Below are 25,706 nucleotides of genomic sequence, written 5' to 3' on the forward strand. Positions count from 1 at the left end.
CACATGGGATCCCAGCGCTGCAGGTGGCGGCTCCACCTGCTACACCACAGCGCCAGCACCATGTTAGGTCTTTTTTTAAAAAAAAAAAACTTTTATTTAATGAATATAGATTTCCAAAGTACACATGTTAGGTCTTAAAACAAGCCTCAATAAACTTGCAAGGACAGAAATCACAGAGACCACATTTCCCAGTCACAGTAGAATGAAATCAGAAACCAGTACCTAAAATTAGGAAAATTCACAAGTATGTGAAAATTAAACATGCCTAAAATAACCAATGGTTCAAAGACGAAATCTTCAGGTTAGAAAATATCGTGAGCCGGCGCCGTGGCTCAATAGGCTAATCCTCCACCTAGCGGCGCCGGCACACCGGGTTCTAGTCCCGGTTGGGGCGCCGGATTCTGTCCCGGTTGCCCCTCTTCCAGGCCAGCTCTCTGCTATGGCCAGGGAGTGCAGTGGAGGATGGCCCAGGTGCTTGGGCCCTGCACCCCATGGGAGACCAGGAAAAGCACCTGGCTCCTGGCTCCTGCCAGGATCAGCGCGGTGCGCCGGCTGCAGCGGCGGCCATTGGAGGGTGAACCAACGGCAAAAGGAAGACCTTTCTCTCTGTCTCTCTCTCTCACTGTCCACTCTGCCTGTCAAAAAAAAAAAAAAAAAAAAAAAAAAAAAGAAAATATCGTGAGGCTGGCACTGTGGCGTGGCAGGTAGAGCCGTTGTCTGCGATGCGAGCGTCCCACACGGGCTCTGGTGTGTGCCTGGCTGCTCTACTTCTGACCCAACTGCCTGCTGTGGCCTGGAAGAGCAGCAGAGGACGGCTGAAGTGCCTGGAGCCCTGCCGCCGCGTGGGAGACCCAGATCCTCCCAGCTCCTGCTTTCCGCTTGGCCCAGCCCCAGTAGCCACTCGGGGACTGACCCAGTGAAAGGAAGATCTCTCTCTCTCTCTCTCTAACTCTGCCGTTGAGGTCATTTGTGCTGTGTGCCAACAGATATCCCACCCTCCCCATAACTCTTTCAAATAAATAAAATAAATCATTGTTTTAAAAATATTACATGCCAGGATTTGTCCCAGGAATGCAAACCTGGTTTAAAATTCAAACTAATACCCATAGGGAAACACAAACGCCACAGCATCCCAGGAGCGGCGTGAGCCAAGATTCAGCATTCATTCCTAATAAAACCTCAGCACGATGAGAATGCTAGCAGGTTCATCCGCGGGTGTGAAGCCGCAGCTCAGCGGAGGGGGTCACCAGGACCCGTGCTGATCCCACTCAGGGAGGGTCCAGAGTCGGTGACCATGCGGCGTCGGAAAGCACAGCAGTGGTGGCCGCGACGGCGAACGGGGACAGGGCTGCTTCTGAGCCAGCTGCTATGGCTGGGCCACTCTGAGCACACGGCAGCCCAGGGCGTACAACCTGAAAGGCTGACCCGGAGGGCACACGAATCTACCTCAAGCACGCTGATGCAGATGGCGCGTCCTTCCGAGTCGGAGAAAGCCCTGCCACAGGCAAGCCCAGACCCAGTCACGCCGCTCACACCTGGCGCTGCAGACTGCCTCCGAGCGCACGCCCACCACGGGGCCGGCTCACGGGCCACGGTCAGCGCGGCGCAGCACACGGAAGACACCTGCCCCGCAGGGGGCGCCAAGGCGGCACCGCTCACCTCCAGCTCCTCGCTGTCTTTGGGCTTTTCCTCAGAGGTCTGCTTCACGAAGTCGGGGATGAGGATCTCCAGTGTGGCGCGGGCTGCGGAGGGGAGCGCCTGAGGCTGAGGCTGGAGCCAAAGGGGCTGCCTCCCCTCCCCACAGCCCAGTGGGCACTTGAGACACAGGGTCAGGAGAAGGCAGAGCAGGTGGGGACGGAGAGAGCGCGGGTAGCCGTGAGCACAGGACTTGATCTGAAGTCCCTGCAGCGGGCAAGGGAGTGGCTCCGGCCTGTGTTCTAGCGGCGGCCAAGGGGGCAGCTCGGCAGGACCTGGCCCCAGGAGGGCGGCCTGAGAGCAGGCGACTGCAGGGGTCCAGACCACGGGGCAGGGGCAGTGGCTGCCGTGGGCGGGGAGACATCCGGAAGCAGTGTCTGCAGAGCCCATGCGACGAGGGAGCAGGAAGTGGATTGTAGCACACAGTGGCAGGGCCACGCCCAAGATGTCTCCACCCCAGGCCAGCCAGGAACAGGGAAGGACAGAGGGTGAGCGTGATGAGGAAGCTCTCTGACACAAATCCGCACTGCTCACTGAAAGCAAGCGACGCCAAGGGACACTGAGTCCCGGGGCCTGGAGTACACTGGCCCCCTGCAGCGTGCTCCATGCCTGGGAGTCACACTAGTGCCAACCACTAGTAGGCCTGGGTACGGCAACAGGGGCAAGGCCCAGTCCAGAAAGCAGAGGGCGCGAATCCAGACAGCAGCTTTCGGAGGTGAGCCCTGCCGCACGCACGCCGGGGCTGGGGAGGGACTCTGGCGGTGGGCCACATCCATGTCTGCGCCCCTGGGAACACGGAGGCCCAGCAGGCCCGCTGTCACTTGGCGAACGCTTTACCTCACTGGAGCCTCTGCCAGTGAGAGCGAGACTCGAAAAGTCCGAGCAGGTGATCAACACGATGTGTGCCCCCCCCCCCCCGCCTGACCAGGGGCGTCCGTCACCGGGCAAGCGTGTTACCAGCTTTATTCTTCGCGAGCTTCTTGCTGCTGGCTGTCCCAGAGCCGTAAGTCACACCGTCAATGGTCACCGAGGCACCGAAAGGCTCACTTGGGTTCTCTTAAATAAAATGACTTGTTTATAGACACCCTCGCCAGGCCGGGGAAGCCCGAGACCACGCGCGCACTCATGCAGACTACCCACACCAGCAGCTGGCCTGCAGACAGCAAGAAGTGAGTGCTCGCCTGAGGGGCCTGGGGCACGCAGCGACAGAGGGCGCGGCGCGGCTGGGGACATCGGGACAGCGCGCTGCAGGCAGAGTGACAGACAGACACAGGGCTGTCCTGGTGGGGAAGCCCGAGAGCCAAAGAAGCCACACCCATGAGGAAGAGTGAGCCCTAGGCTGCAAGGAGAACCCCACAGGTGTGACGAGGCTGCCCGCGGAGACAGACTGCAGGACGAGCAGCCCCGAGGGCCCTTCCCCAACCTGGGCGCACCAGGAGAGCAGGGAAGGACGGAGGGGTGCAGAGCCGCTCGCCCTCCGACAGGGCGCACCTCTGCCTGCACCCCGCTCGTCTCAGGCCTTCTCTTTAACCTCCATCCCAGTGGAACGGGGCTCCCAGGCAGCACGGACAAGAGTCGCAGTGGGGAGGGGGTGAGACTCACCACATTCGAAGAAGTTGTACACGGGGCGGACCTTAAGGACGCGCTGCATGTACTCGTGCAGGATGCAGACCTCCGACTTCCCGTTGGGGTTGATGACAAACTCTGTAAGACATCACACCCCCCCAGCAACAGCGTGAGCCGCCGCTAGCTGGCCTCGGCCACCCAGCGGAGAGGGGCTCACCGCCGTGAACGTGGCAGACAAACACTAGCTTTGAATCAAGCTCAACTCACTCACCAAATGTGCACGCTAAACCCAACAAGCTAAACAGGGACGTTGTTAGGAAACTGGCGCAGTTGTAGCCAGGTGGCCACATGGCCCAGCTACCTGAGCCAGGCTCCACCCCCATCCTAAAGGGATTCGCTGCTCCTGCTTGCCTGCCCGCCCTCAGGCAAAGTTTTAAAAGGGCCTGTTCCTGCACATGCGCTCTCTTGGCTCTGCTCTCTTAGCTCTCCTCTCCTGCTCTCTGCTCTCCTCTCTCCTTTTCTCTGCTCTATCTTCTCTCCTTGCTAGCTCCTCTCCTCTCTGTTTCTCTCTTATACTCTTTCTCTTGGCTCCTCTCTCTTGGCTTGTCTCTCTATCTTCTCTCCTCTGGCTCTCTCTCTTATACTCTTTCTCTCTTCTTCCTTCGCCGCCCCTTCACTACGGTCTGTTGGGTGTTCCCCAATAAACCCTTTCCCTTACTCCGGTGTTCAGTGTGTTTTGCGATGGCTAACATTAATATATAACGGACGTGGCTTAGTGGTTAAGAGGCCCACACTTAACCACAGGGCTGGCGCTGTGGCGTAGTGGGCAAAACTGCCACGTGCAGTGCTGGCATCCTAATATGGACACTGGTTCCAGTCCTGGCTGCTCCACTTCCAATCCAGCTCTCTGCTGTGGCCTGGGAAAGCAGAAGATGGCCCACGTCCTTGGGCCCCTGCACTGACATGGGAGACCAAAAAGAAGCTCCTGGCTTCTGACTGGTACAGCTCCAGCCATTGCAGCCATTTGGAGAATAAACCAGTGGATGAAAGACCTCTCTCTCTCTATCTCTCTCTCTCTGCCTATGCCTCTCTCTAACTCAGCCTTTCAAATAAATAAATCTAAAAAAAAATAAAAGAGGCCCACACCTCGCACTGAAGCCCTGCCCAGTGCAGACCCTGAGAAGCAGTGAGCAGGGCCCTTGCCGAGTGGAAGACCTGGTTGGAGTTCCTGGCTCCCAGCTTCAGCCAGGCCAGTGCCAGCCACTGTGGGCACTGGAGTGAACAAGGAGACAACAGCCCTGTCTCTGGAATGGATCAGCGGCAGCAACACCGCGTGGCCCACCTTTCTTAGTGGGCGCGTCTTGCACCGACAGAGTGATGAGCTTCTGATTGGCCGGCAGGATGGGCCTCTCCGACTCGGCCTGCTTCCGCTTCATCTCGCGGTTGAACTGCCGCCGCTCGGCCCACGTCCTGAACTTCTTCACAGTGACTTGCTCAAAGTCGAAACGCTTCTCCAGGTAGCTGCGAAACTCCTCAAGATCTGCCAAGGAGGACCAGAGAGCCAAGTCACTCAAAGCAGGAACCCTGCCCACTCCTGGCCCAGCGCGTGGGACGGCCAGGCCGCCCCTGGTGCCCGGGTCCCTTTCCTCATTCCTGTCGCTCTGCCAGTGCAAGTCAGTCTCACGGACACATTCTTGGGGTATCTTTCCACTTTATTTGGGGCAAGAACAGGAATACAAAAAATAGAAACAAGCAAACAAAAAAAAATCAGAGGGCTGTGGGGAGCAACTCGGACTAGACTGTTACTGGAATTAAGACTTATTCTATGCATCTGCTTTCCCACAATATGGCGCTGAGAAGAGAGTAACAGCTTCTACGCAGCTGCCTCCAGTTCAACCAATAAGCAGCAGGACCTGCTCCTGATTGGAGGAGAGCAGCGTACTCGGCATGTGGGTAGCAGAGTTGGGATTGGTGGAAGAGGACTATAAAAGGAGAGAGACAACATGCACCAGGAACATCTGAGGGAACACCTGTGCAGCCCCCGAGAGAGCCGGCCGGCGGTGTGCCACTCCCCCGCGGAAGTGGGGAAAGTGGCTAGGGGGAACCGCCCTTCCACGGAGGTGGAAGGGTCGGTAGCCAACCCGGGAAGAACCAGCAGCAAACCCAGGGAGGGCCGAGCAGACAAAAGAACAGCTCAGGGTCCTGTGTTGTTCCTCCACGAAGACGGGGAGCGACAGAGGGCCTTCAGCCTTTTCTCTCCATATTCAAACCAAAGCCGGACTGCCCACAGCTGCCTGGCGCCTCCCGCTGCTTCCACACTCACATGCCCGGGGAGCTCCTACCTGAGGGCCCTATGCTCATCCTGCTCCCACCACACACAGCTCTGCCAGGGCAACCTCACACAGAGCAGTTAGGAGACCTGCTGGGCAGCAATCCAGAGACAAGCACAAGTCCGGAGAACAGAAGTCCTGTGCCCCTGCCCGCACTGAGGCGGGAACCAAGATTGGAACGGGCAGAACGGAGCGGCAAGACCCAGCAGGCAGGATGAGCAAGCACCCTGCGTCCAGAATGCGACCACAGGGCTGAAGCAGCGGGGACTGTGCAGAGCGCGCAGCAGCTCCCCAGCAGTGAGCCTCAGACCGAGGCCACTCGGACCTCCTCCGACAAACCAGCACACACCCACGAGCACGCTGCTCTGAAAAAGCGGGCTTTAGGAGTCAGATGGGCAAGCAAAGAGAAAGGGCTGGGGCCACGTGCACTGTGCCCAAGGAGCCCAGCCACGCAGAGCCTGGGACACACACAGACACCGCCAGGGACAAGGGAGGACCACTCTCGGGAACTTACCCACCGATTCATCTTTGCACACTTCAACTTTGGCCTTCACCTGCCCCAGGGCCCCGGGGGCCGCTTCGGCCCCCAGGGGGTCCTTCTCATCTGGGGGCCCCGAGTCGGTGCCCATGGCGTCGGGCTCCTCCAGGGGGAACTCCAGCTCCGCGGATCGGCTCAGGGGCTTGGCGGGGGACCCCTCCCCGCTGGGGCTGATGTCGCTGCTCTGCTCCCGTTCCTCATTGTCCTTCATTTTCTTGTAGTGCAGACAGGGGATGCTACTCAGAGGAGGGTCGTGTTTCTGCGGACAGCGAGATGGCAACAGGAAGTGTAAGGACGACCCCGTCAATCCAGAAACGCAAGGCCTCTTGTTAGCCTCTGCGTGGCACCACAGAGCAGCAGGCGCATGGTGCACAAGCCTGGGAGTGCGACTCATGTCTCCCCTACCCGTATGCTTCCCGTTCCCAGGAAGTACGGCCTGGACCAGGTGACCACCCGAGACTCTCTGTGCAGGTACACAGGGACTCCGGAGTTGTGGAACGTCATGATCCAGCCGTCGGGGAGAGGCTCTGTGGGAGGGCGGCCACGACCTGCAGGGAGACAAGAACCCCTGATGGCTGTATGGACACCCGGAGCAGGCATCCGGCGCAGCGTCAGGACACGGCACAGCGAGCCCTTGTCCCAGATCCGAGTGCCTGGCTAGAGCGCAGTCCTGGCTCCGCTTCTGATTTACTTCCTGCTAAGGAGACAGCAGGTGACGGCTTCAGGGCTCGGGTCCCTGCTGCCCACATGGAAGACAGGGATTGCGTTCTACACATTTGGGTGTGGGCCTGCAGGTGGGTTCTCTCTCTCTGCCTTTCAAATAAACAAAAATCAGCAAAAATTTTAAAAACAGGCAGGGGCTGGTGTTGTGGCAAAGCGGGTTAAGTTGCTTGCGTGCAAGGCCAGCATCCCACATCAGGTTGCTGGTTCGAGTCTCAGCTGCTCGGCTTCCAGTCCAGCTTCCTGCTGATGCGCCTGTGAAGGGGGTGGAAGACAGTTCTGGGCTCCTGGCTTCAGTCTGACCCAGCCCCAGCTAATGTAGCCACTGGAGGAGTGAACCAGCAGATGGGAAATCTGTCTCTCCCTTTCAAATAAACAAATAGATCCTTAACACAAATTTGAAATAAATAAAAGCACTTAGCATTGTCCCCAAGGTGCCTCCACACACAGAACTGCTCTGTCCGTTTGCCTATTTACTGTCCCTGTCCCCCTTGCTTCCTCTACTGTACCCTCTGGCCTAGGACAGCATGTGGTGCAAGGTGGGAGCCCTGGGACAGGTCTGTGCCAGATACAGGCCAGCCTTGGCTCCAGCCTCCATCTGGTAGGCACCACAGACCGAGCCATTTCCTTGCCAACCTCTCTGGTAGGCAGAGGCACCCCTGGGAACCGGATGAGCTTTGCTAATAGAGCGTGTGTCCGCTGTCCGGGACAGGTGACAGGTGCCTATCAGAACTGAGCGGCACGCTCTCACCAAAGTGCTTTTAAAAGACACGAACACATCCTGAGGTCAGCTGTAAGATACCGGGCCCACCCTCTGCTTCACTGAGCAGGCAGTAGTGCAGAAAAGCTTTCAAATGAGTAACTATTCACCTGCCACCTGCCACCGGAAGATCTGACTGCTGGCAAAAGCACAAGAGAGAGATTTACTGAAAACCTAATCTTCTCACAGGGTTGGCAGTAACTAAAAATGAAGAAGCAAAGGGGGGAAAAAGCACGTGAAATCTAAGAAAATGTACGTGATGGGGGCCAGTGCTGTGGCATACTGGGTAAAGCCACCACATCCAGAGCTGGCATCCCACATGAGCGCCGGTTCAAGTCCCAGCTGCTCCACTTCCGATCCAGCTCTCTGCTATGGCCTGGGAAGGCATCAGAAGATGGCCCAGGTCCTTGGGCCCCTGCACCCACGTGGGAGACCTGGAAGGAGCTCCTGGCTCCTGGCTTCAGATTGGCCCAGCTCCAGCGGTCATGGCCATGTGGCAGGGGAGTGAACCAGTGGATGGAAGACCTGTCTGTCTGTCTCTCTTACTGCCTCTCTGTAACTCTGCCTTTCAAATAAATAAGTCTTTTAAAAAAGAAAATATACGCGATGAAAACGGTTGTCAGTGACTGCAAACTGGTTCCCCGCCCAGTGGTCCGACCCTGGGTTCACACCTACACAGAGGCTGCATCAGCTGCCACACCTGGGAGGGAGCATTGCAGGCTAGGAGTGCACGTACACATGGGGCCCTCTCTCCATGGGCTTGGACCAAGAAGGCGCCAGCTTACAGCAGCTCTGAGCTAAGTCAGGAGAATCAGCAACAGAGAGGCCAGCATTGAGGTGCAGCAGATAAAGCCGCCACCGCAGCGCCGGCATCCCATATGGGCGCCAGTAGGAGTCCCGGCTGCTCCACTTCCAATCCAGCTTCACTGCCAATGTGCCTGGGAAAGCAGCGGCAGATGGCCCAAGCGCTTAGGCCCCTGCCACCATATGGGAGACCAGGCTGGAGTTCCTGGCTCCTGGCTTCGGCCTGGCTGAGCCCAGGTTGTTGGGGCCATTTGGGGAATGAACCAGCAGATGGAAGATCTGTCTCTGTTTTATCCCTCTCAATCTGCCACTCTGCCTTTTGAATCAATAGATAAATAAATAAATGAATAATAAATGGATCTTTAAAAAAGAAAGAAAAGCTGACAGAATGCACAGCCACATACAACACGAGAGCACAGCTGGTCCAGGCCACTCCTCGGTGAAGAGGAGCTGTCTGGAGCGGCCACCAGGGTGAGGCCCTGCTGCGGCTCGTGCCAGGCAGGCAGGTTTACCTGCCGAGAGTGAGACGACAGAAACACAGGAAGAGGCCCTGCGGCACTCGCCCAGAAGCTGCCGCACCAGCAACTGCCTGTCCCCATCCCCCCCTGCTGCACTGCTACCCATGGGCAGCGGCCGTGCCCGTGCCCGGTGCTGCCAATTCATCCCTTCAGAGGCTCCTCCCCCACTGTCCTCCCCAGTCGTCCCTGCCACCTTCTGTAGCTGCCCGGGCCAGGGGTCTCACCCGTGTGCCGGAGCACCCACGCCATCTCTTTAGCCCTCTACCGAGCCCGTCACCTCCACCAGGATGCCTCAGAGGTCCCTCCAGGAGCCCACAGAAACCAGCCCTGCCTCCACCTGCACCTGACCACAGCGATGACGGAGCCTCACCGTACCACTCCAGATACCTCCCGACTGCGCTCCCCACCGCGCCCAACCCCATGCTGAGGCTTCCACGGCGCTTCCGTACCAGCCCGCCCGAACCGCACTCGCCGCACCATGGCCCCAGGAGCAATGTCTTTGAGCAAATGCGAGGCCCCAGCGTCTGCCTACTTCTGGTGGCTTCCGCAACACCTGGTGCAGAGGCAGCACTCAGAGCACGGCCATCGCCTGCCGTCTCCTCTGGCTCGGCCTCCAGGCCCACGGGCCGCCAGCCTTGTCCTCAGGGTTCCCTTCCTGATCCCATCAGAAAACCCCCCGTGTTCCTCTGTAGCGCGCCCACCACTCTGTCACCCACAGCACTCACGGGTCCAGCACCTGGGCCACACACCCCTGTGTGTCCTGGGCCTGGCTGCCTTCTCCCTGCCAGTCCCGCCCTGTAACACGTGCCCCTGCCCACGTGGCCGTCTGGGCCTTTTGCTGAGGGAACAGGTGACTCCCATGGCCCTGCGAAGGTGTGCGCCTTCCTGGCCCGCTTACTTTTGAGCACTGTCTTGATCTTGGTCATCATCGGCTGCACGCTTGTCTCCCCATCGGACGCGTGGTCGCTGTCTCCTCCATATTTCTCGTCCATTCGCCTCTTTTTAGGAGCACAAAGGCCTTCCTCCAGCAAGGCATCCACGTCGTTGTCAAAGTCATCCTACAAAACATGCTGTTCAGACGCCACGGCCCCCCATGCCCACGCCTGCGCCATGGCGCCCTCAGCAGCACCAGTGAGGACAGAGCCAGGAAGGCGGCCCTCTCGGGGGGCCCAGCTGCAGCCTCAGGGCACGTGCCCATTTGAGAGCGACAGAGGAGGCCCCCTGCCCCCCACGCAGGCCCCACCACAGGAGTGCAGGTTTCTCTGCAGCACCGGCCCCCTGGCAACGGCAGCAAGGCCGACCTCAGCACCACGTGCCACAAAGAAACATTACAAAGGCCGGCCCCTCCCAGCCTCCCGTGCAGCTCCGCTTTGGTTTGTAAACTTCCCTGCTTTGCACAGATGCCGCCATTCCCCAAGCTCGCTCTCGGGGGTTTTGCTCAGAGCCCTCCGCGGCAAGGACCGCCAACATACCTCGTAGGAGAAATTCAAGGCCTCTTCGTCCGCTCTGTCTCTCTGAACGATTGCTTTGGCCGCGAACCCGCCTGCGCCTTCTTCATCTAGCTCCAAAGTGTCAGTAAAATCTTCTAACTCATCGAGCACTGCGTACTCCACTCTCTTTTCCTGATCCAGCTCACTCTCCTCATCCTTCTTATCCGCGCTCTCACCCCCCAGGCCTACCCCGTTACCAACGCTCCCGCCAAAGGGACAAGCATGCACGTCTCCACTGCCGGGACTCGGGAGCGGGCCGCACTCGGCCCGAGCGTCGCGCTCCGCTCCCGTGTACAGCACCTTCCTGTCCTTACTCCTGCAGCTCTCGGTAAAGCTCACGCTAATCTTTACATCCTTAAGCAACTTAAGGTCAGGGGAGAACTTCCGGACCGCAGGTGCGTGCCGGGCGGTGCGCGGGCTGTGGCCACTACAGTTCGGGTCTATGAGGAGGCGGCCCTTAGAGAAGGATCCTCTGCAGAGAAGCGAAGCTCCGTAGAAGTCGAAGGGGTCCTCAGCAGGGGGTTCGGACTGTCCATCACCACCAGAGCCAACGTCCATTACCTCTGCATCACTGGACGTTTGCAGGGGAGGTGGTGGAGACTGTTCACGGGGCAGCGCTGGGAAGGAGCAAGCTCGGCTCTCCGTCACCGCTTCTCCTGCGGCCTCTCGCGGGAGCGGAGAGGCACTGTCACACGTCTCCATAGTAAAAGCGGGTAAGACTACTTTAAAAGACCAGAGTTGTGTTTTTTTTCCAAAAACAAAAACCTTACTTAAATCTATAGAGCTAACATGCACGAGTCCGTGGAGACCCGGGGCCGTCCTGGCCGCGGTGTGTGCTCTGGCGGCTTAGTCAAGCTGGCCACATTGCTCTTTTCATTAATGTAGACAGCTTTTAGAACCACTGCCTCAATTATTGGAAATCACAATGCACTCAGCTTAAATGACTGACGGCTACGCGAGTCGGTCTTCAGGCCAAAGTGGCCCCTTTCTTCTTGCACCTGCAAAGAGATTTAAAACTACCGTCACGAAACGACAGACCTCTGTGCCGCCCTGGCCCCACGGTAAGAGTCGGGCGCCACTCGCCGTGCAAGCAGCTGCAAACAGGACTGCCCAGGACAACCGTCCAGGCGTCAGAACACGCTACCTTCACTCCCTTTCTTCAGAAGCTAGGTTAGAATTCGAGCCCGGAGCTAAATATTTTATTAACTGCCCACGTTTAATTCTTTCTTCAAGAGCACCCAAACCACAGACTCTCAAAGCTCAAAAAAGATTAAAAAAAAAAAAAAACTGCACACTGAACTCCACGCAGCATCCCCCTAACTCAGCCTAACAACGGGAAGCCAGCACGGGACGGGAGGCCGCCCTCTCCGGAACACCCAAAGTGTGCACGGCCTCCCTCCGGCCACCAGAGGGACGTGAATCCACTCACCTGCAAGGCTGGGTCAGAGGGCCAGCGCGAGACCCTCAGCTCAGCTCTGCGGCACTAGGGGGCCTCAGGGCAGGGACCCCGGGGCTCTCCTGGGCCCCAGCGCGGCACGTGGATGGGGGCAGGGACGCAGCAGCTGAGGTCACCAGAGTTGGAGGCACAGCTCTCTTCCCGGGAGAGAGGGACGGGCTGCGGGGAGGGGAGCCTGCTGGGGCTTGGGGAGGAGCCGCGGGGGACGGAGGGAACCAAGGCAGAGAGTCCCGGTGCCTCGTGGAGCCTGGCTCCATCCTGGAGGCACCAAGGAGCCACCCAGGGTGAAGAGACTCTCGTGCCACAGTCAGGTCCCTTCTCGAGGAAGCACACGGCCAGCTGTGCCAGTCTCTCCAGGTCAGGGGACAACAGCAAGAAAGGGACCCTGGGGGTGCCAAGAACGGAGTCACAGGGCTCCCTGCCCTTGCTGGCCCACTGGCAGCGGAGAGCAGAGGGGGAGGAGCTGAAGGCCAGTGAGTGAGGTCCTGCCCGGAGGGACACAGGTGTTCCAGCACCCAGCAGGACCTCCAGGCAGGCCCGCCTGACAGCTGCGAGTCCACGGCTGGGAGCTGCGAGGCCGCCCAGACAGGCGGCGTAGGGACGCGACTCTGAAGACTCACTAGAGAGGAAGCATGAACAGAGGGGCGGGACGGGCCGAGGCGGAGGGGCAGGCCCAGAGGTGCCGTCGTCAGGGCAGGAGGGGCACATGCAGGCACACGCACACACACATGCACATGCCATGCTCACCGGTGCAGACGCACACGCATGCCACACCCACGTGGGACACAGCTCGCGCCCCACAGGTCCCCGCAAGAACAGGAGGCAGCAGACGGTCACACACCCAGGAAGTTTATGGTGAGGGGACAGCGGTTGCGCTTTGCTGGGACACAACGCGACAGGCAGAGCCTCGTGTTGGCTTTGACTGATTCACTCAACAAACACCTCTGAGGGAGGCACTGCCCCCAAGACACAAGGTCCCCACGGCCTGGACACGGCTGGAAGGGCATGTCCCTTCCTGTTCTGAGACATCCCAACACTGCTGAATTCCATGAGAATTCATCCAAAGTGACTGGGGTGGAGGGAGCCAGCCGACGGTGGCGGCCGGGAAGCGCAGCCAGGCACGCCCAGGCCACCAAGTGGAGCAGAGCCAGCCTCCTGCAGGCGGGAGAGGCCACGAGCACGCCCAGACGACACCCCGCAGATGACAAAAGGGACCCTGGAAAGCCCATCAGTGATTCTGGGGCAGAAACAAAACCCAAGGTGAAGCTGCGAGGAGGTGGGGGGACCAGAGACAAGCAGGGGTGCAGGACGGGGAGGCCCGCTGCCCTGAAGAGGCAGCCAGCACAGAGCAAAGATGGCAACAACCGCAGCGGGGGCTCTGAAGAGGCGCAGGGGCCAGGAGGCACAGAACGTAGGAGCGGGGTGCTCGGGAGGGCGGGCGGGCGGCCAGCCCGAGCTTGGGCAAGGGCCGTACATCCCCCGGAGAGCTTTCTCTCCCCATCAACAAGAGTTTGCTCCAACACCTTCCACGTGGCGCACACAGGCACTCTGGAACACTGTAGACACAAGACAAGCCCCCAACCCACGGGGCTCACATTTTGAGCACGAGTAACCGTGAAATGTCCAAGCTCAAACAAAGCAAAGAACAGGGCTGGGGAAGGGGAGGCAGCGCAGACAGGTAGCCAGCGAAGGCAGAGGGGCAGGAGGCGGGACATTCCAGGGAACATCAAGAGAAAGAGTGTGGCGGGGCTAGCTCCAGCAGTGTGTCCAGGGCAGGCGCAGAGGGTCAGGCCAGCGAAGGCAAGCACAGATGGCCACCACTAGGCCCTTATCCTGAGGTGGGTCACTGGTGCGAGCAGCGACGTCACGCGGCCCAAGGCCCCTCCGCGCGCTCTCAGGTCTTCGCACACCCGCTCTGTCAGCTCTCACAGCACTGAGCCTCGCTCAAGGCCACACAGGAGCACAGGGAGGAGCTGCTTCGCCCCAGTGGCCAGCTGGCCTCGGTCTAGACCACCTGGGATTTTCACAAAGGTACTTCAAAAAGTTTGCGGAAAAGCACAAAGATTCGGCTTGTGGCAGGTGTTTCAAAGAATGGTTAAGAACCAACCTACCCCTGCCGAAGGAGCACCTGGGTCACTCCGCTCCTGATTCCAGGCTCCTGCCACTCACAGGGGAGACGGGACTGAGTCCCTGGCTCCCAGCCTCGGCCCGACCCAGCCTTGGGCGCTGTCTCTCTCTCTCTGCTTCTCAAAATGTGTAAAAAGAAAAAGAGGGGAACACTGGGCCTAGCATAGCACCTGGGAGGCAGCCTGACAGCTCAAGCGGTTGGGTTCCTAGCACCCATGGCGCAGGCCTGGACAGAGCTCCTGGCTGTGGCCTGGGTCCTGGCTCAGGACTGGCCCTCGCGGCCATCACAGGTATTTGGGGGAGTAAACCAGCACATGAGGTTTCTCTTTCCCCCTCCTCAAATACACTTTTCCCACAGATGTCTATTTCAGTGAACAACTTTTTCCAACCGTGCACAGTCTCATAATACATACTTCCCATGAACTTTCTGAAAACCTCACCTATGCATTTATTCAAAAAAAAAAAAATGGGGGGGGGGGGTCAAAATCAACTCTCTTCATTCCATTGTCTACAACCTTTCTGAAGTAGCCTTCCACCACCACACAGCTAAAAAGATCACTTTGTGTCCAAAACAAAACAAAACCAAACCAAACCTACAGGTGAGGGGGTGGGGCTGAGGGTTCCAGCAAAGAGGAGGCGGAGGCTCACCAGGCAGCTCGGCCAGGACCTTAAGCTGCAGAGAGGCGGAATACCGGAGAGGCAAGGTGAGCTCAAGGCTTCCTGGGGACGCAGGAGTAAGAGCAACAGAGGTGCGGGTGGTCTGGACAGGGGCGGGCATGGCCACTTTGGAATCAAAAGTAACAACACATGGGGATGTGCAAGAGGCCGGGGCTCCGAAGGGAGGCCAGAGCCAGGATCTTGAAAGACACAGAGGAAACTGCATTCAAGCCAGGAGGCTGGGGGAGAGCCCAGGCGAGGGGGCTCCCATGCCCCAACTCCAAGGTCACCAGGCGGCCTCCATCAGACGCCCTGGACGGTGCTCCCCTGCAGCGGCTGGCCACAGAGGGCTCAAAGGGAGGCCCGCAGGCCCTGCAGCCCACGGAGCACACGGCCAGCCGCAAGCCCGGCCCTGCCAACTGGACCGGGAGCCAGGCGCGGACGCACAGCGCCCCTGGACAGCACCCTTCGCTGCAGTCTCCCGCCCATCCCAGCGGCAATGACCTCATCCAGTCCTTTTGTCATCCTCCAACCGGGCCTCGCGTCCTGTCCTCACTCCCTCTGCGGCCGCCGGGTTTAACGGGGCGGGGTGGCGAGCGGCTGAACGAGGGTGGGCACTGGCCGCCGTGCACCCGCAAACCAGGGACATGCAAGCATGCGAAACGGCAAATCCGGTTCCTACCACGAGCAACCCAAGTCCACCCGAGGGCACTTGACAGGTATGGCTGTCAACAGGTTGCCGCCTTCCCGTTTCTCTCTACCACGCTCACGGTTAACAAATAAAACCACATCCCGATGGCTGGCAGGGCGCTCAATCCGTGAGCGTTTGGTGGAGAGAAAAGACTCGGCGACTTCTCGGGGTTCCCCAACTCTATCCATGCCGGGCAGCGTCCACGCCAGCGCCGTCCCTGTCCGCCCCTTCCGCGCCTGGAGGCGACACTGCGCCTTCGGGCCACCCGGATAAGGGTCTCCATAACTGGGCGGGTAGCGACGAGCACCAGGGACCCCCCGGGCCCGGGATCGACCCCCGGCCCCGGCCCGGGCCCCCGGCGGGCCCGCGCCCCCGCGCCCTCCGCTGCCCGCGGCCATATTGCCTGACAAAGGCTGGGACTCCGCGTGGCCCGGCCCGCCCCGAGCCCGCGCCCCGTCCGCAGCCCGGGCCCGCGGCCTCGGCCAGGAGGGACGGAGGGAAGGGTGCGCAGGCCGCAGCGCCCGCCCGCCCGCCCGCCCGCGGGGCGCCCCTCGCGCCCCGCACCTACCTGCGCCGCCCGCGGCCTGCCCGAGCCGCCCGCAGCCCGACCGCAGCGGGGAGAGCCTCACCGCCCGGCGGCTGCTGCAGCCGCCATCACCGCCGCCGCCCCCGCCGCCGCCATCATCTGGAAAGGCCGCCTAGCCTCTCCGGTCGGCGGGACCCGCCTGCCGCGCCGGGCGAGCTGAGGGCGGGCCTTTGCGGCGCGCGGCCAATCCCCGCGCGCCGCCGCCGTACATTGGGAGAGACGCGGGAAGCGGGCCGCGGAGGCCGCCAATCGGCGGAGCGCGGCGCGCGCGACGGCGGCGCGCGGCCAATAGCGAGGCCACGTAGGCGGGCCCAGGCGCGAGGTCCAGGCCGCGCTAACGGTCGCCCCCAGCGTGGGGGGTGGGTGGAGGGGCGTTCGCCTTCTCCGAGGGCGGCGGCCGCGAGGGGCGCTGGGAACGGGGGGCGCGGGGCATGCCGGGAGCAGGGGAGCGCGGGAAGCGCGGGGCACGCCGGGAGCAGCCTCCAAGCACTGCTGGAGTGGACAGTGCACGGGAGCCCGCGACAGAAAGGGAGAGCCTAGCGGCCAAGGTAGCGCCGCGTCCCATGAATGCAGAGGGAGCGCCGGGAACGGAACGTCTCCCTCGGTGACAGGTGCTGCAGCGGGGGCAGGCCATGGGAGAAACAGTATCTGAAAGCAAAGACGGGGATAGAGACCCGTAGAGATGAAAGCCCTTCTAGATGCTGGTTCACTCCCAGATGCCTGCTACAGCTGGGACCGGGAAACCGGGAGTCAGTCGGAGTCTCCCACGTGGGTGTCAGGGACCGAAGTACTAGAGTTAGCAGCTGCTGCCTCCCAGGGTGCGCGTGGGCAGGAAGTGGAGCCAGGACCCCACTGCAACGTGAGATGCAGGTGTCTGAAGCAACAGCTCACGGGCTGTGCCAAATGCCTACCCCTGGATCACAACTTAAAAAAAAATGTAGGTAGGTATTTGAAAGAGAAATCTTACAGCCACTGGGCTCCATCCAACAGCCACACGTCTGGGCCAGGCTGAAGCCAGGAGCCAGGAACTCCATCCTGGTCTCCCACATGGAGGGCAGGGCCCCTAGCGAGAACCATCACTCCTCTGCCTTCCCAGGTGAATGAGCAGGAAGCTGGATTAGAAGCAAAGCATGGGGGCTGGCATTGAGCATGGCCACCTGCGATGCCAGCATCCCACATGGGCGCCGGTTCGAGTCTTGGCTGTTCCACTTCGGATCCAGCTCCCTGCTAATGTGCCTGGGAAAGTAGCAGAAGATGCCCCAAGTGCTCAGCCTGCACCCATGTGGGAGACCCGGAATAAGCTTCCAGCCATTTGGGGATTGAACCAGCAGATGGAAGGTCTCTCCTTCTCTGGAACTGTGCCTTTCAAATAAGTGGAAATAAATCTTAAAAAAAAAAAAAAAAAACAGAGCAGGTGGGTCCTGAACCAGCCTTTCGATATGGGATGCAGTGTGCTTATCCCGCTGTGGCACAACCCCAGCCCCAAGATTGCAACTGTAAACGGGCTGCCTGCCCGAGAATGTATGAAACATCTGCAGGAAGCATGAGACGGAGAGAGCGTCCCTTCTGCGGCCATTCTTCAGGTACATGGCGTGCAAGGCCCTGGGGCAGCAGCTGTGGCCGGGGACTGGGGCGAGGGAAGTGAGGGCAGGAGGAGTGCCAGGCATCGTGACGGGACCAGCATGGCAGGACCATGGGCCTGCAGGGGTAGGCTCCCCGTCTAAGGTGCCACCGTGTCCTTGGCCTCAGAGTCTCACGACTCCCTCCCCACCCCTGCCAGCTGGCTGGGAACTGGGGGGGCTGTGGTGGCTTCTCCCCTAAGCTCCATTCCTTCCCTGGGGCTGCCTCACAGCGTGCCACAAACACAACAGCTTAAACAGACTTGCTGCCTCAGAGCTCTGGAGGCTGGACGGCAGAGACCAGGGGGGCCTGCTCCCTCTGCACGCTCTCGGGAGGAGCTGGCCTCTCTCCCGGCAGCAGTCCTGTCTCCCCTACGCTGCTCTGTGTGCAGATTCTGTGTGAGGACACCTGTCGTATGGGGAAGGCCCAGCCTGATGGCTTCATTTTATCTTTTTTTTTTTTTTTTTTTTAAGAGGCAGAAAGAGAGGACACTTATCTGTTAATTCACTCCCTAAATACCCACAACCAAGCTGGGAACCAAGAATTCAATGCAGGGGCCGACTTGAGGCGCAGCACGCTACGTCGCTGCTTGGGACACTGGCTCAAGTCCGCTTGCTCTGCTTTTTTTTTTTTTTTTTTTTTTTTAAAGAGAGAGAGAGAGGTCTTCCATCCACTGGTTCAGTCCCCAGCTGGCTGCAATGGCTGGAGCTGCACCAATTCAAAGCCAGGAGTCAGGAGCTTCTTCTGGGTCTCCCACGTGGGTGCAGGGGCCCAAGGACTTGGGCCATCCTCTACTGCTTTCCCAGGCCACAGCAGAGAGCTGGCAGGAAGTGGAGCAGCCGGGACTTGAACCAGCGCCCATATAGGATGCTGGCACTGCAGGCAGCAGCTTTACCTGCTACGCCCCAGCACCAGCGTACAGAGCTCCTGGCTGTGGCCTGGGTCCTGGCTCAGGACTGGCCCTCGCGGCCATCACAGGTATTTGGGGGAGTAAACCAGCACATGAGAACCTGCTCTGGTTCTCATCCAGCTCCTTGCTATTGCACCTGGGAAGGCAGCGGAAGATGCCCCAAGTGCTTGGAGCCCGGATGGAGTTCTGGGTTCCTGGCTTCAGCCTGGACCAGCACTGGCTGTCGTGGCCATTTGGGGAGTGAACCCATCGACGGAAGATCTCTCTGTCTCTCCCTCTATCTACGGCTCTTTCAAAGTAAATCAGTCCAGGTCTCCTACGTGGGTGTCAGGAACCCAATTACTTCAGCCATCACTTGCCCCTAGGGTCTGCCTTAGCAGGAAAGTGGAATTAGGAGCTGGAGCCAGGAGCAGAACCCAGGTGCTCTGAGGACGTGGCCGACTTAGCTGTCTGCACTCCTAGGCCAAACCCTCATCTTCCTCACTGTACCCTGACTACTTCTAGAAAGTTCCTGGCTCCACAGCCAGCCCCGTTCGGAGGCACTGGAGATGAGGACCCAAGTCTTACCTCTATAGAGGTGGGAGGGGGTGCCTCAACCGTAACAATAGAATCTACTTCTTGGGCTGTCCCCCTCCTCCAGGAGTCCCACACAGGACAGGGGCAGAGGGGCCCGGGACAAGGGTCTCCAGGCCAGGGGCGAACACTCATGGAGGTGCTTCCTGAGGGTGGGGAGGCCCACCCATGAGGATGCTGGCAGGTGGTGAGGCAAGGGTGGGGGGAGTCCCCCAGTTTGAGGGGGTCTGTTGTGCTGACTCAGCAAGATGCAGGTGGGACTCAAGACCTCAGATTCCCTGCAGGCCTGGGACGCTGGTGGCGTCACTGCGGGCAGTGCCCTCCAAGCGTGGCCAAGCACTTTCCTGGGTTCAAAGTGAACCATGGATTGGGCCAGGTCCCAGCAGGGGCAGGGGGAGGGGTGTCAGGGCAGGAAGGGAGAAGTGGGGGTCCTGCTCCCCCGCAGTGGGACCCAGCGACTCATCCCACTCAGGCCGGGAAGGCCCAGGGCAGGTTCACACCCATCCCCGCCATGCATGCCATGCTGTTGTCACTCCCAGGAGGCCAAGTGAAGGGTCAGCCTGGGGCTGAGCACTGTGGGAAACTGTGTAATGGTCCATCTTCAGATGATAAAAAAAAAAAAAAAGTAACCAGGGCCAGCACTGTGGCTTAGCAGGTAAAGCCGCTGCCTGCAGTGCCGGCATCCCAGATGGGCGCTGGTTCGAGTCCTGGCTGCTCCACTTCCGATCCGGCTCTCTGCTGTGGCCTGGGAAAGCAGTGGCAGATGGCCCAAGTCTCACAGGACTCAGCCAGTGGGGGCCTAGGGGACAGGCTTGTGCCCTAGGGACTTCTGTTCTCACTCCAGGTGAGCCTACCCACCAGTCACCTGTCCTGCAGGGTCGTGAATAAAAGTCCACCCTGCGGTGGGTAAGGGGGTCTCTGGTGGGCTTATTTCCCACAGCACTGGTGGCATGGGCCTCCTGATGCTCCACAGGGGATGGGGCCTGGAGCTCCAAGGGCCCAACCCAGGGGCTCCTGGGGCAGAGGCAGACTCCCCCCCGCCCCACAAGCTGCCCCTCCCACCATCTGGAGTCAGGAGGCTGAGCACGCCCCTCCCTCCGGGGCTTCCCCGTGGGGCTCCCCACTGCTGCCTGGGGGACCCCTGGTGGTGTGGGGCTCGCCCTGAATGTAAACCAGCAAGGCTCTCCTGTGTCCTGGGAAGATGGACAGTCGCCAGACACACGGGCTTCCGTCGCAGCCTCAGCGGGCCGTGGGAGAGCCTCGTTTGGGGCCTCTGCGGCAGGAGCTCCCGCTGCCACACGAAGCAAGAACCCTGAGATGCACTCACTCGCCCCAGCCTCCAAGTTTATTCACAGCAGCTCAGGTTCAAGCACAGGACTCCTGTGAAGCGGGGTGGCGGCAGGGGCCAGCTCTGTCTCCTCGCTGAGGCGGGCCTGCCGGGGACGCACGACCCCCATCGGGTAAGCACGGGCCTGAGAGTCCTCGGTGCACACCAGGGGGCCGGCACCCGCAGCGGGACTGTCTGGGAACCCCAGTGCACATGTGCGGGGCCACGGCAGCATCCACTGTTCTGTGAGTGTGGTTTCCTTGTGGGGAACGGAAGTGTGCAGTGCTCTGAGCCCTGGAGAGCCGAAGGGCCCCACTGAAACAGAAGTCCACACCTGTTTTCTTTGACCAGAGCAGACACGTCCTGGCTGGGGCATGCGTGACAGGTGTAGGCACAGTGGCACCTGTCACGCGTGCACGTGTGGTGTGTCCCCGAGTGCGAGCTCAGTCAAGGGTGTATGCAGCTATCCATGTCTGTGCTCATGTGTACGTGTGTGCGTGTGCTTTACATGTGCGTGTGCCTGTGCACACATACAGAGTGAGCCCAGGCACAGTCTCACACACGTACACACACACCGCGCGCATGTGCAGCTGCTGCACACCTCACACAGCCTCTGTCACTCCCCACTGGCATAGAGTGGATCCCGAGCTGGGCAAAGGGGGACACAAGATGGGGGACGCACACCTCAGAGGGCCTGGCCAAGTCACGGCAGTGCAGTGTGGCTCTGGAAGGTTCCTTGTGCCAGGGCCTCCCAGGAGCCTGCAGACCTGCCCAGGGGAGGGGTTAGCTCTGCAGCGTGAACTCGTGGGTGCTGGTCTCCCAGCGGGTGGGGTCCCTGTCCAACATGCTGCGCTCCGTGAAGGTCACGTGGCCATCCGTGTCCACGAGGATGATGGTGTTGGTTCTGGAAGACAGTGTGGGGGCCACATCGACCCCACAGCCATCAGTCAGCCTCGGCTCCACCCAGCAGAGCCACACCTGGGGCCCGTGACCAGGAGCTAGGCTCCCTGGCTGGCTCTGCAGACCCACACTGGGTGTATCCTGCACCCCGAAACGCTCCCCAGCCCACCCCACCGCCCCTCTGCAGCTCAGCGTCAGCTGCCCACTTTCCACTCACAGCACCCCAGGTGCCTGGTCCTTCCAAGAAGCCTAGCTCTCAACCCCGTGGGGGCCCGGGCCTTCACCTGGGAAACTCCCTCTCGCCCCGCTCCTCCCCACTTCCCAGGCCCCGACAGCACGCCCTGCCCCCGGGTGCTCCCTCCAGCTCTCCCCGTGACAGGCTGAGGGTTCCAGAGGGTGTTGGATTCGGGGACACCAGGTGCCTGCCTCCCTCCTGCACACACTTGAGTCACCAGCGTAAGCTTGTGACAGGAGGGACAGGGGAAGTGACATTCCTGCACCTGCACGGCAAGAGCTGCTGGCAGCCCCGCTGCGGTCTGGATGGGGCCTGAGTATCCCTGCTAAGGCTTCAGGTATTGACATTTAATCCCCACTGTGAGGTTACTGAGAGGGCAGAATCTGGGGCCTAGCAGATTAAGCCACTGCCCGAGACACCAGCATCCCATAGGAGCGCCAGTTCCAGTCCTGGCTGCTCCGCTTCCAATCCATCTCCCTGCTGATGCACCTGGGACAGCAGCAGAGACGGCCCAAGAGCTTGGGCCCTGCCACCATGTGGCAGACCTGGATGGAGCTGTGCTCCCTGTCTCTCGCCGCGGGTTGCCCAGGCTGCCCTGGGCCTTGGCCAGCCAGAGGCTCCTGCTGCCGGACGAGGGCCCCTTGATCTCGTGTGCTTCCGGAACCTGAACCCAAAGAAGCCTCTCTTTATAAAGTAGGCTGTGCCAGCTGCTTCAGTTTTAGCAGGCCTGCAGCATCGGTACAAGGCCTGCACCATGGGGACTCGCTCACGGGAGCGGCACTGAGGCATCCCCACCCCTCCTGGCTCCTCCTGGGTTGGGGGGCAGCCCAGGGGCCACACTTAGGAGGCAATGGATTCCTCTGTGTGTGACATTTACCTGTGGGGTCTGCTCGCCCTCCCTCCCCACCACAGCCACCTCGAAACAGGGCAGAGGCTCTGGGGTTCCACTCCGTGGGGCTGTGGGGGGGCAGAGGCTCTGAGGTTCCACTCCGTGGGGCCGTGGGGGGGGCAGAGCCCACGCCAGTGGTGCTGCCTGACCTTGGACCTGAACCTCTAAGGCGTTGAGGTCAATTAGCCTTTTCTCTTTCAACATTAGTTTCCTCGTGGATGTCACTGGAGCCACGCAAAGCTGGAGCAGCCGGGGAGCAGGGGGACACCCGTGCCCACAGCCTCCTCACCTGGTGCCGTAGTTGGGTCCGCGCACGCACACGGCCGCGTATTTGCTCAGGATGGGCTGCACGTACTCCCGGCCCTGGTCCTCGATGGCTGGGTCGGGCAGCTGTCTGCAAGGATCGAGAAGGAGGGGTGTGGCCATCATTCCCTGGCCTGTCCTGCCCACAGCCGAGTGGCCAGGGTTGGGGAGGAGACCCTGCTTGCTGTCCTAATGGCCTAGGTGCTTCGAAGGAATCCACTGGCCTTGGAAGGCGGCTGGGGCGGTTTCCTGCTCTGACCTCCCTCCCACTTAGGGCTCCCAACAGCGCACCCCACACTCCCCGGCCTGCCCCCTGGTGCCCTGTGGGAATCTGTCCACTCGAGCCCTGAGACCTGCCAGCCCCTACAACTGGCACCAAGGCTACGGCCATCACTAAGTGCAGCCAGGGCCTGTCACAGCCTGCCCAGGATGGCCCATGGAGACTCATAGCTGAGCAGGGGCCGCTGGGTGAGCCCAGGCAGGCACCCCAGAGAGGGTGGCAGTGCAGGGCCTGGAGAATGATGCAGTGGCTCCCAGAGGCCCAGAGGCCAGGGAGGGCGAGCAGGGGCAGGCAGACAGCACGGGAGGGGGAGGCTGTGGGGGTCCCTCTGAAAGGCTGCTAGCTGGAGGGACACTGGGCTGTCCAGGCAGGAAATCGTAACGAGCATGTGGGACAAAGGCAGCTTGATGAGCACCAGGGGCCCCGGCGTCCAGCCTCTGAGGCTGCTCGCACTCAAGGCCGGGCTCGGACAAGGAGGGAGATGGCAGTTCCTCCCCTCCGCCCCACCGCCCTGGTATTCCTGGATGGGCTAATCATCAGCTCATGGTCACTGGGGGACATCAGGTAGGCAGCACGGTAAGACCCAGGTCTGTTCTGACCCTGGCTGCTCACTTCCCCCCACTTTTCCGGGGGAGATTCTGGAACTTTCCAGAAGCTAGCAGAGAACCTAGCTGCTCTGGCCCCGTAAGGACCTGCACGACACACCCAGGCACCCAGCTTCCCAGCACTTAGAGCCCCAGCTGCCATGCCACCCTCCACCCCGGGAAATTCCAGCTGCCCCCGAGGGCCTGGGGGTGGGGTGAGCAGAGGACAGCAGGGCCCCCAACTCACGCCTCCTCGTTGTTCAGCACGTCCAGGAGCTGCCCGACGAGGGCATCCTTAGGGAGCGCCTGGCTCCGCTCCAGGGCCTGCAGGAAGAGCTGCTTGCCGAAGCACAGCTTCCGCCACGGTGTTTCCAGCAGCGCGTTGCTCAGCCCGTAGGTCCCTGCGGGGAGGGGTCAGCCTGGCCATGCAGAGGACCCGCTGTGTGACTCCGTCGTCAACTCCCACCCGCCCAGCTAGCCAGGAGGACGGCGGACCAGACCACATTGGGTCCCCCCCGCCCCACCCAGGACTCCAACACTGTCTCTAGGCCACTTCTGACCCACTAGTGCAGCGAGGGCACCCCCAGGAGGCCCTGAGGCACAGGGCCCAGGCAGCCTGGATGGACGGGCAACCAAAGACCCAATGGGCAAAGGTGGTCGTGGGGGGTTGTTATTCAACGGGGCTTCGCCCACCCACCCCCACTGCGGGGCTGTCTGGGAGGGTGCAGGGTGCGAGAGCACCCTGCACGAAGATCCGTCCTGACTCATGGCAGCAGTAAGGGGGCTACCCTCCCCCAACGTCGGGGGAGGCTTAGGCAGGGCCCGCGCGGAGCACGGCCTGCCCGGTTCTGCGCATGCGTGCGCACGCACACACATCAGCCAGGACCCAGCCAGGACCCAGCCAGGACCCAGCCAGGACCCAGCGAGGGGGGCGTCTCCGAGCAAGGCCTGTGAGCTGTGGATTCTCAGAACAAGTTCCCAGAGTGCAGACGGGAGGTGTGACCGACAGGAAAAGGGTTGGTTTCTCCTGCTGCCGAAGGGAGCGACGCAGACTGGTGGGGGAGGTGCAGGGACCCCCTGGGAGCCCCATCTCCAGAGGCCTGGGCTGCAGGGGCTGGCGTGCTGGGACCCATGCATCCTGAACGCTGCCCCGGGGAGGCTGAGATGCAGCCTCTGCCCCACCAGACCTCCCAGTGAGGACGTGCGCGGAGTCTGATGTAGCCCCCAGTCGTAGCTCTGCTGGGGTGCCGACAGCTGAGCCACTGTGTGTGTGTGTGTGTGTGTGTGTGCTTCCATCAGGGACAACTCAGAAGACCCCTCAGAATCCTAGAAGTGGGCAACTGGGCAGCCATGGGCAAAGCTTGGAGTTGGACCCGACCTCGCACCGTAGGCATGCCAAAATGTCACATCACAGACATACGTGACACAGCTACAGCTGTAAAAGTCCTAGAAGGAAACACGCAAGGGGCAAGGCTTCCTGACCTCAGATCAGGCCACGATTTCTGAGACAAACCACCAGAAGCACAAGCAACACAATTTAAAAAAAAAAAAAAAAAAAAAAAAAAGGAGGCTGCATCAAAAGTTAAAAGTTCTGGGCCTCAAAAGCTAGCAAGGAGGTGAGGCTAGCTTCGAAGCCCCGGGTGACCCTGACCCCTCAGTGCCTGGCCAGGGGCGCACTGCAGAGTTCATCTGTTGTCCCCGCCTGGCCCACACCAGGGCTGGCCTCCAGTTCCCAGCCTGCCCGGTGACATTTCAGCCACAGGTGGCCGGGTGACTCCAGGGTGGCCCCCTTTGGTGGGTGGTATCCAGGCCCATTCATCCTGGGCCAGATGGGATCCTCAAAGGAGGCAGCCCCCCACCCCAGCCAAACACACACACACACCCCTGAAGGGAGCGGGGCCTCTGCACACACACCTGCTGCCCCGCCCCTGGCCTCCATGTGTGCAGGGAAGGGGCGGCCCACCCTGCCAGCCGCTGGATGCTGTGGAGTAGCAGCAAGGCCCCTGGTTGCTCCCTGTGGACCTGGCCCTCCCCTCCTTGCCTTGACCTGAGCTGTAAGCCCCCCCCCCCACCAGGCCCAGCTGTTTCCAGAGCCTGGTGGTGGGGGGTGGGTGTAGCCACAGACAGGAGCCATGGGTGAAGCAGCA

General features: G+C 60.8%; 2 protein-coding genes across 15 annotated transcripts in view; both read right to left on the reverse strand.

The window, feature by feature from the left end:
* The window catches only part of DGCR8 (DGCR8 microprocessor complex subunit), a 27,667-nt gene extending 11,555 nt beyond the window's left edge, over nt 1-16,112 (reverse strand). Inside the window, exons 1-9 of one of the 3 annotated variants that reach the window (XM_070065884.2) lie at nt 15,921-16,112; nt 10,404-11,419; nt 9,830-9,989; nt 6,535-6,677; nt 6,106-6,388; nt 4,604-4,801; nt 3,298-3,399; nt 2,653-2,751; nt 1,660-1,742 (exon numbers count right to left, since the gene is read on the reverse strand). In XM_070065884.2, coding sequence (XP_069921985.1) covers nt 1,660-1,742; nt 2,653-2,751; nt 3,298-3,399; nt 4,604-4,801; nt 6,106-6,388; nt 6,535-6,677; nt 9,830-9,989; nt 10,404-11,123 — 1,788 coding nt within the window. In that variant the 5' untranslated portion in view covers nt 11,124-11,419; nt 15,921-16,112. The remainder of the gene's footprint in view (nt 1-1,659; nt 1,743-2,652; nt 2,752-3,297; nt 3,400-4,603; nt 4,802-6,105; nt 6,389-6,534; nt 6,678-9,829; nt 9,990-10,403; nt 11,420-15,920) is intronic. The other 2 variants (XM_070065881.2, XM_070065882.2) reach the window with 2 other exon arrangements.
* Nucleotides 16,113-20,364: 4,252 nt separating this feature from the next.
* Nucleotides 20,365-25,706, reverse strand: part of TANGO2 (transport and golgi organization 2 homolog) — a 44,381-nt gene continuing 39,039 nt past the window's right edge. For all 12 annotated transcript variants that reach the window (XM_070065899.1, XM_070065895.1, XM_008250582.5 and 9 more), the window contains 3 exons: nt 23,807-23,960; nt 22,682-22,786; nt 20,365-21,272 (listed from right to left, as the gene is read on the reverse strand). In XM_070065899.1, the coding sequence (XP_069922000.1) occupies nt 21,152-21,272; nt 22,682-22,786; nt 23,807-23,960 (380 nt within the window). In that variant the 3' untranslated portion in view covers nt 20,365-21,151. The remainder of the gene's footprint in view (nt 21,273-22,681; nt 22,787-23,806; nt 23,961-25,706) is intronic.

This window comes from Oryctolagus cuniculus, chromosome 21 (assembly GCF_051225735.1).
Source record: "Oryctolagus cuniculus isolate XC-2025 breed Fujian yellow rabbit chromosome 21, ASM5122573v1, whole genome shotgun sequence".
Taxonomy (NCBI): domain Eukaryota; kingdom Metazoa; phylum Chordata; class Mammalia; order Lagomorpha; family Leporidae; genus Oryctolagus; species Oryctolagus cuniculus.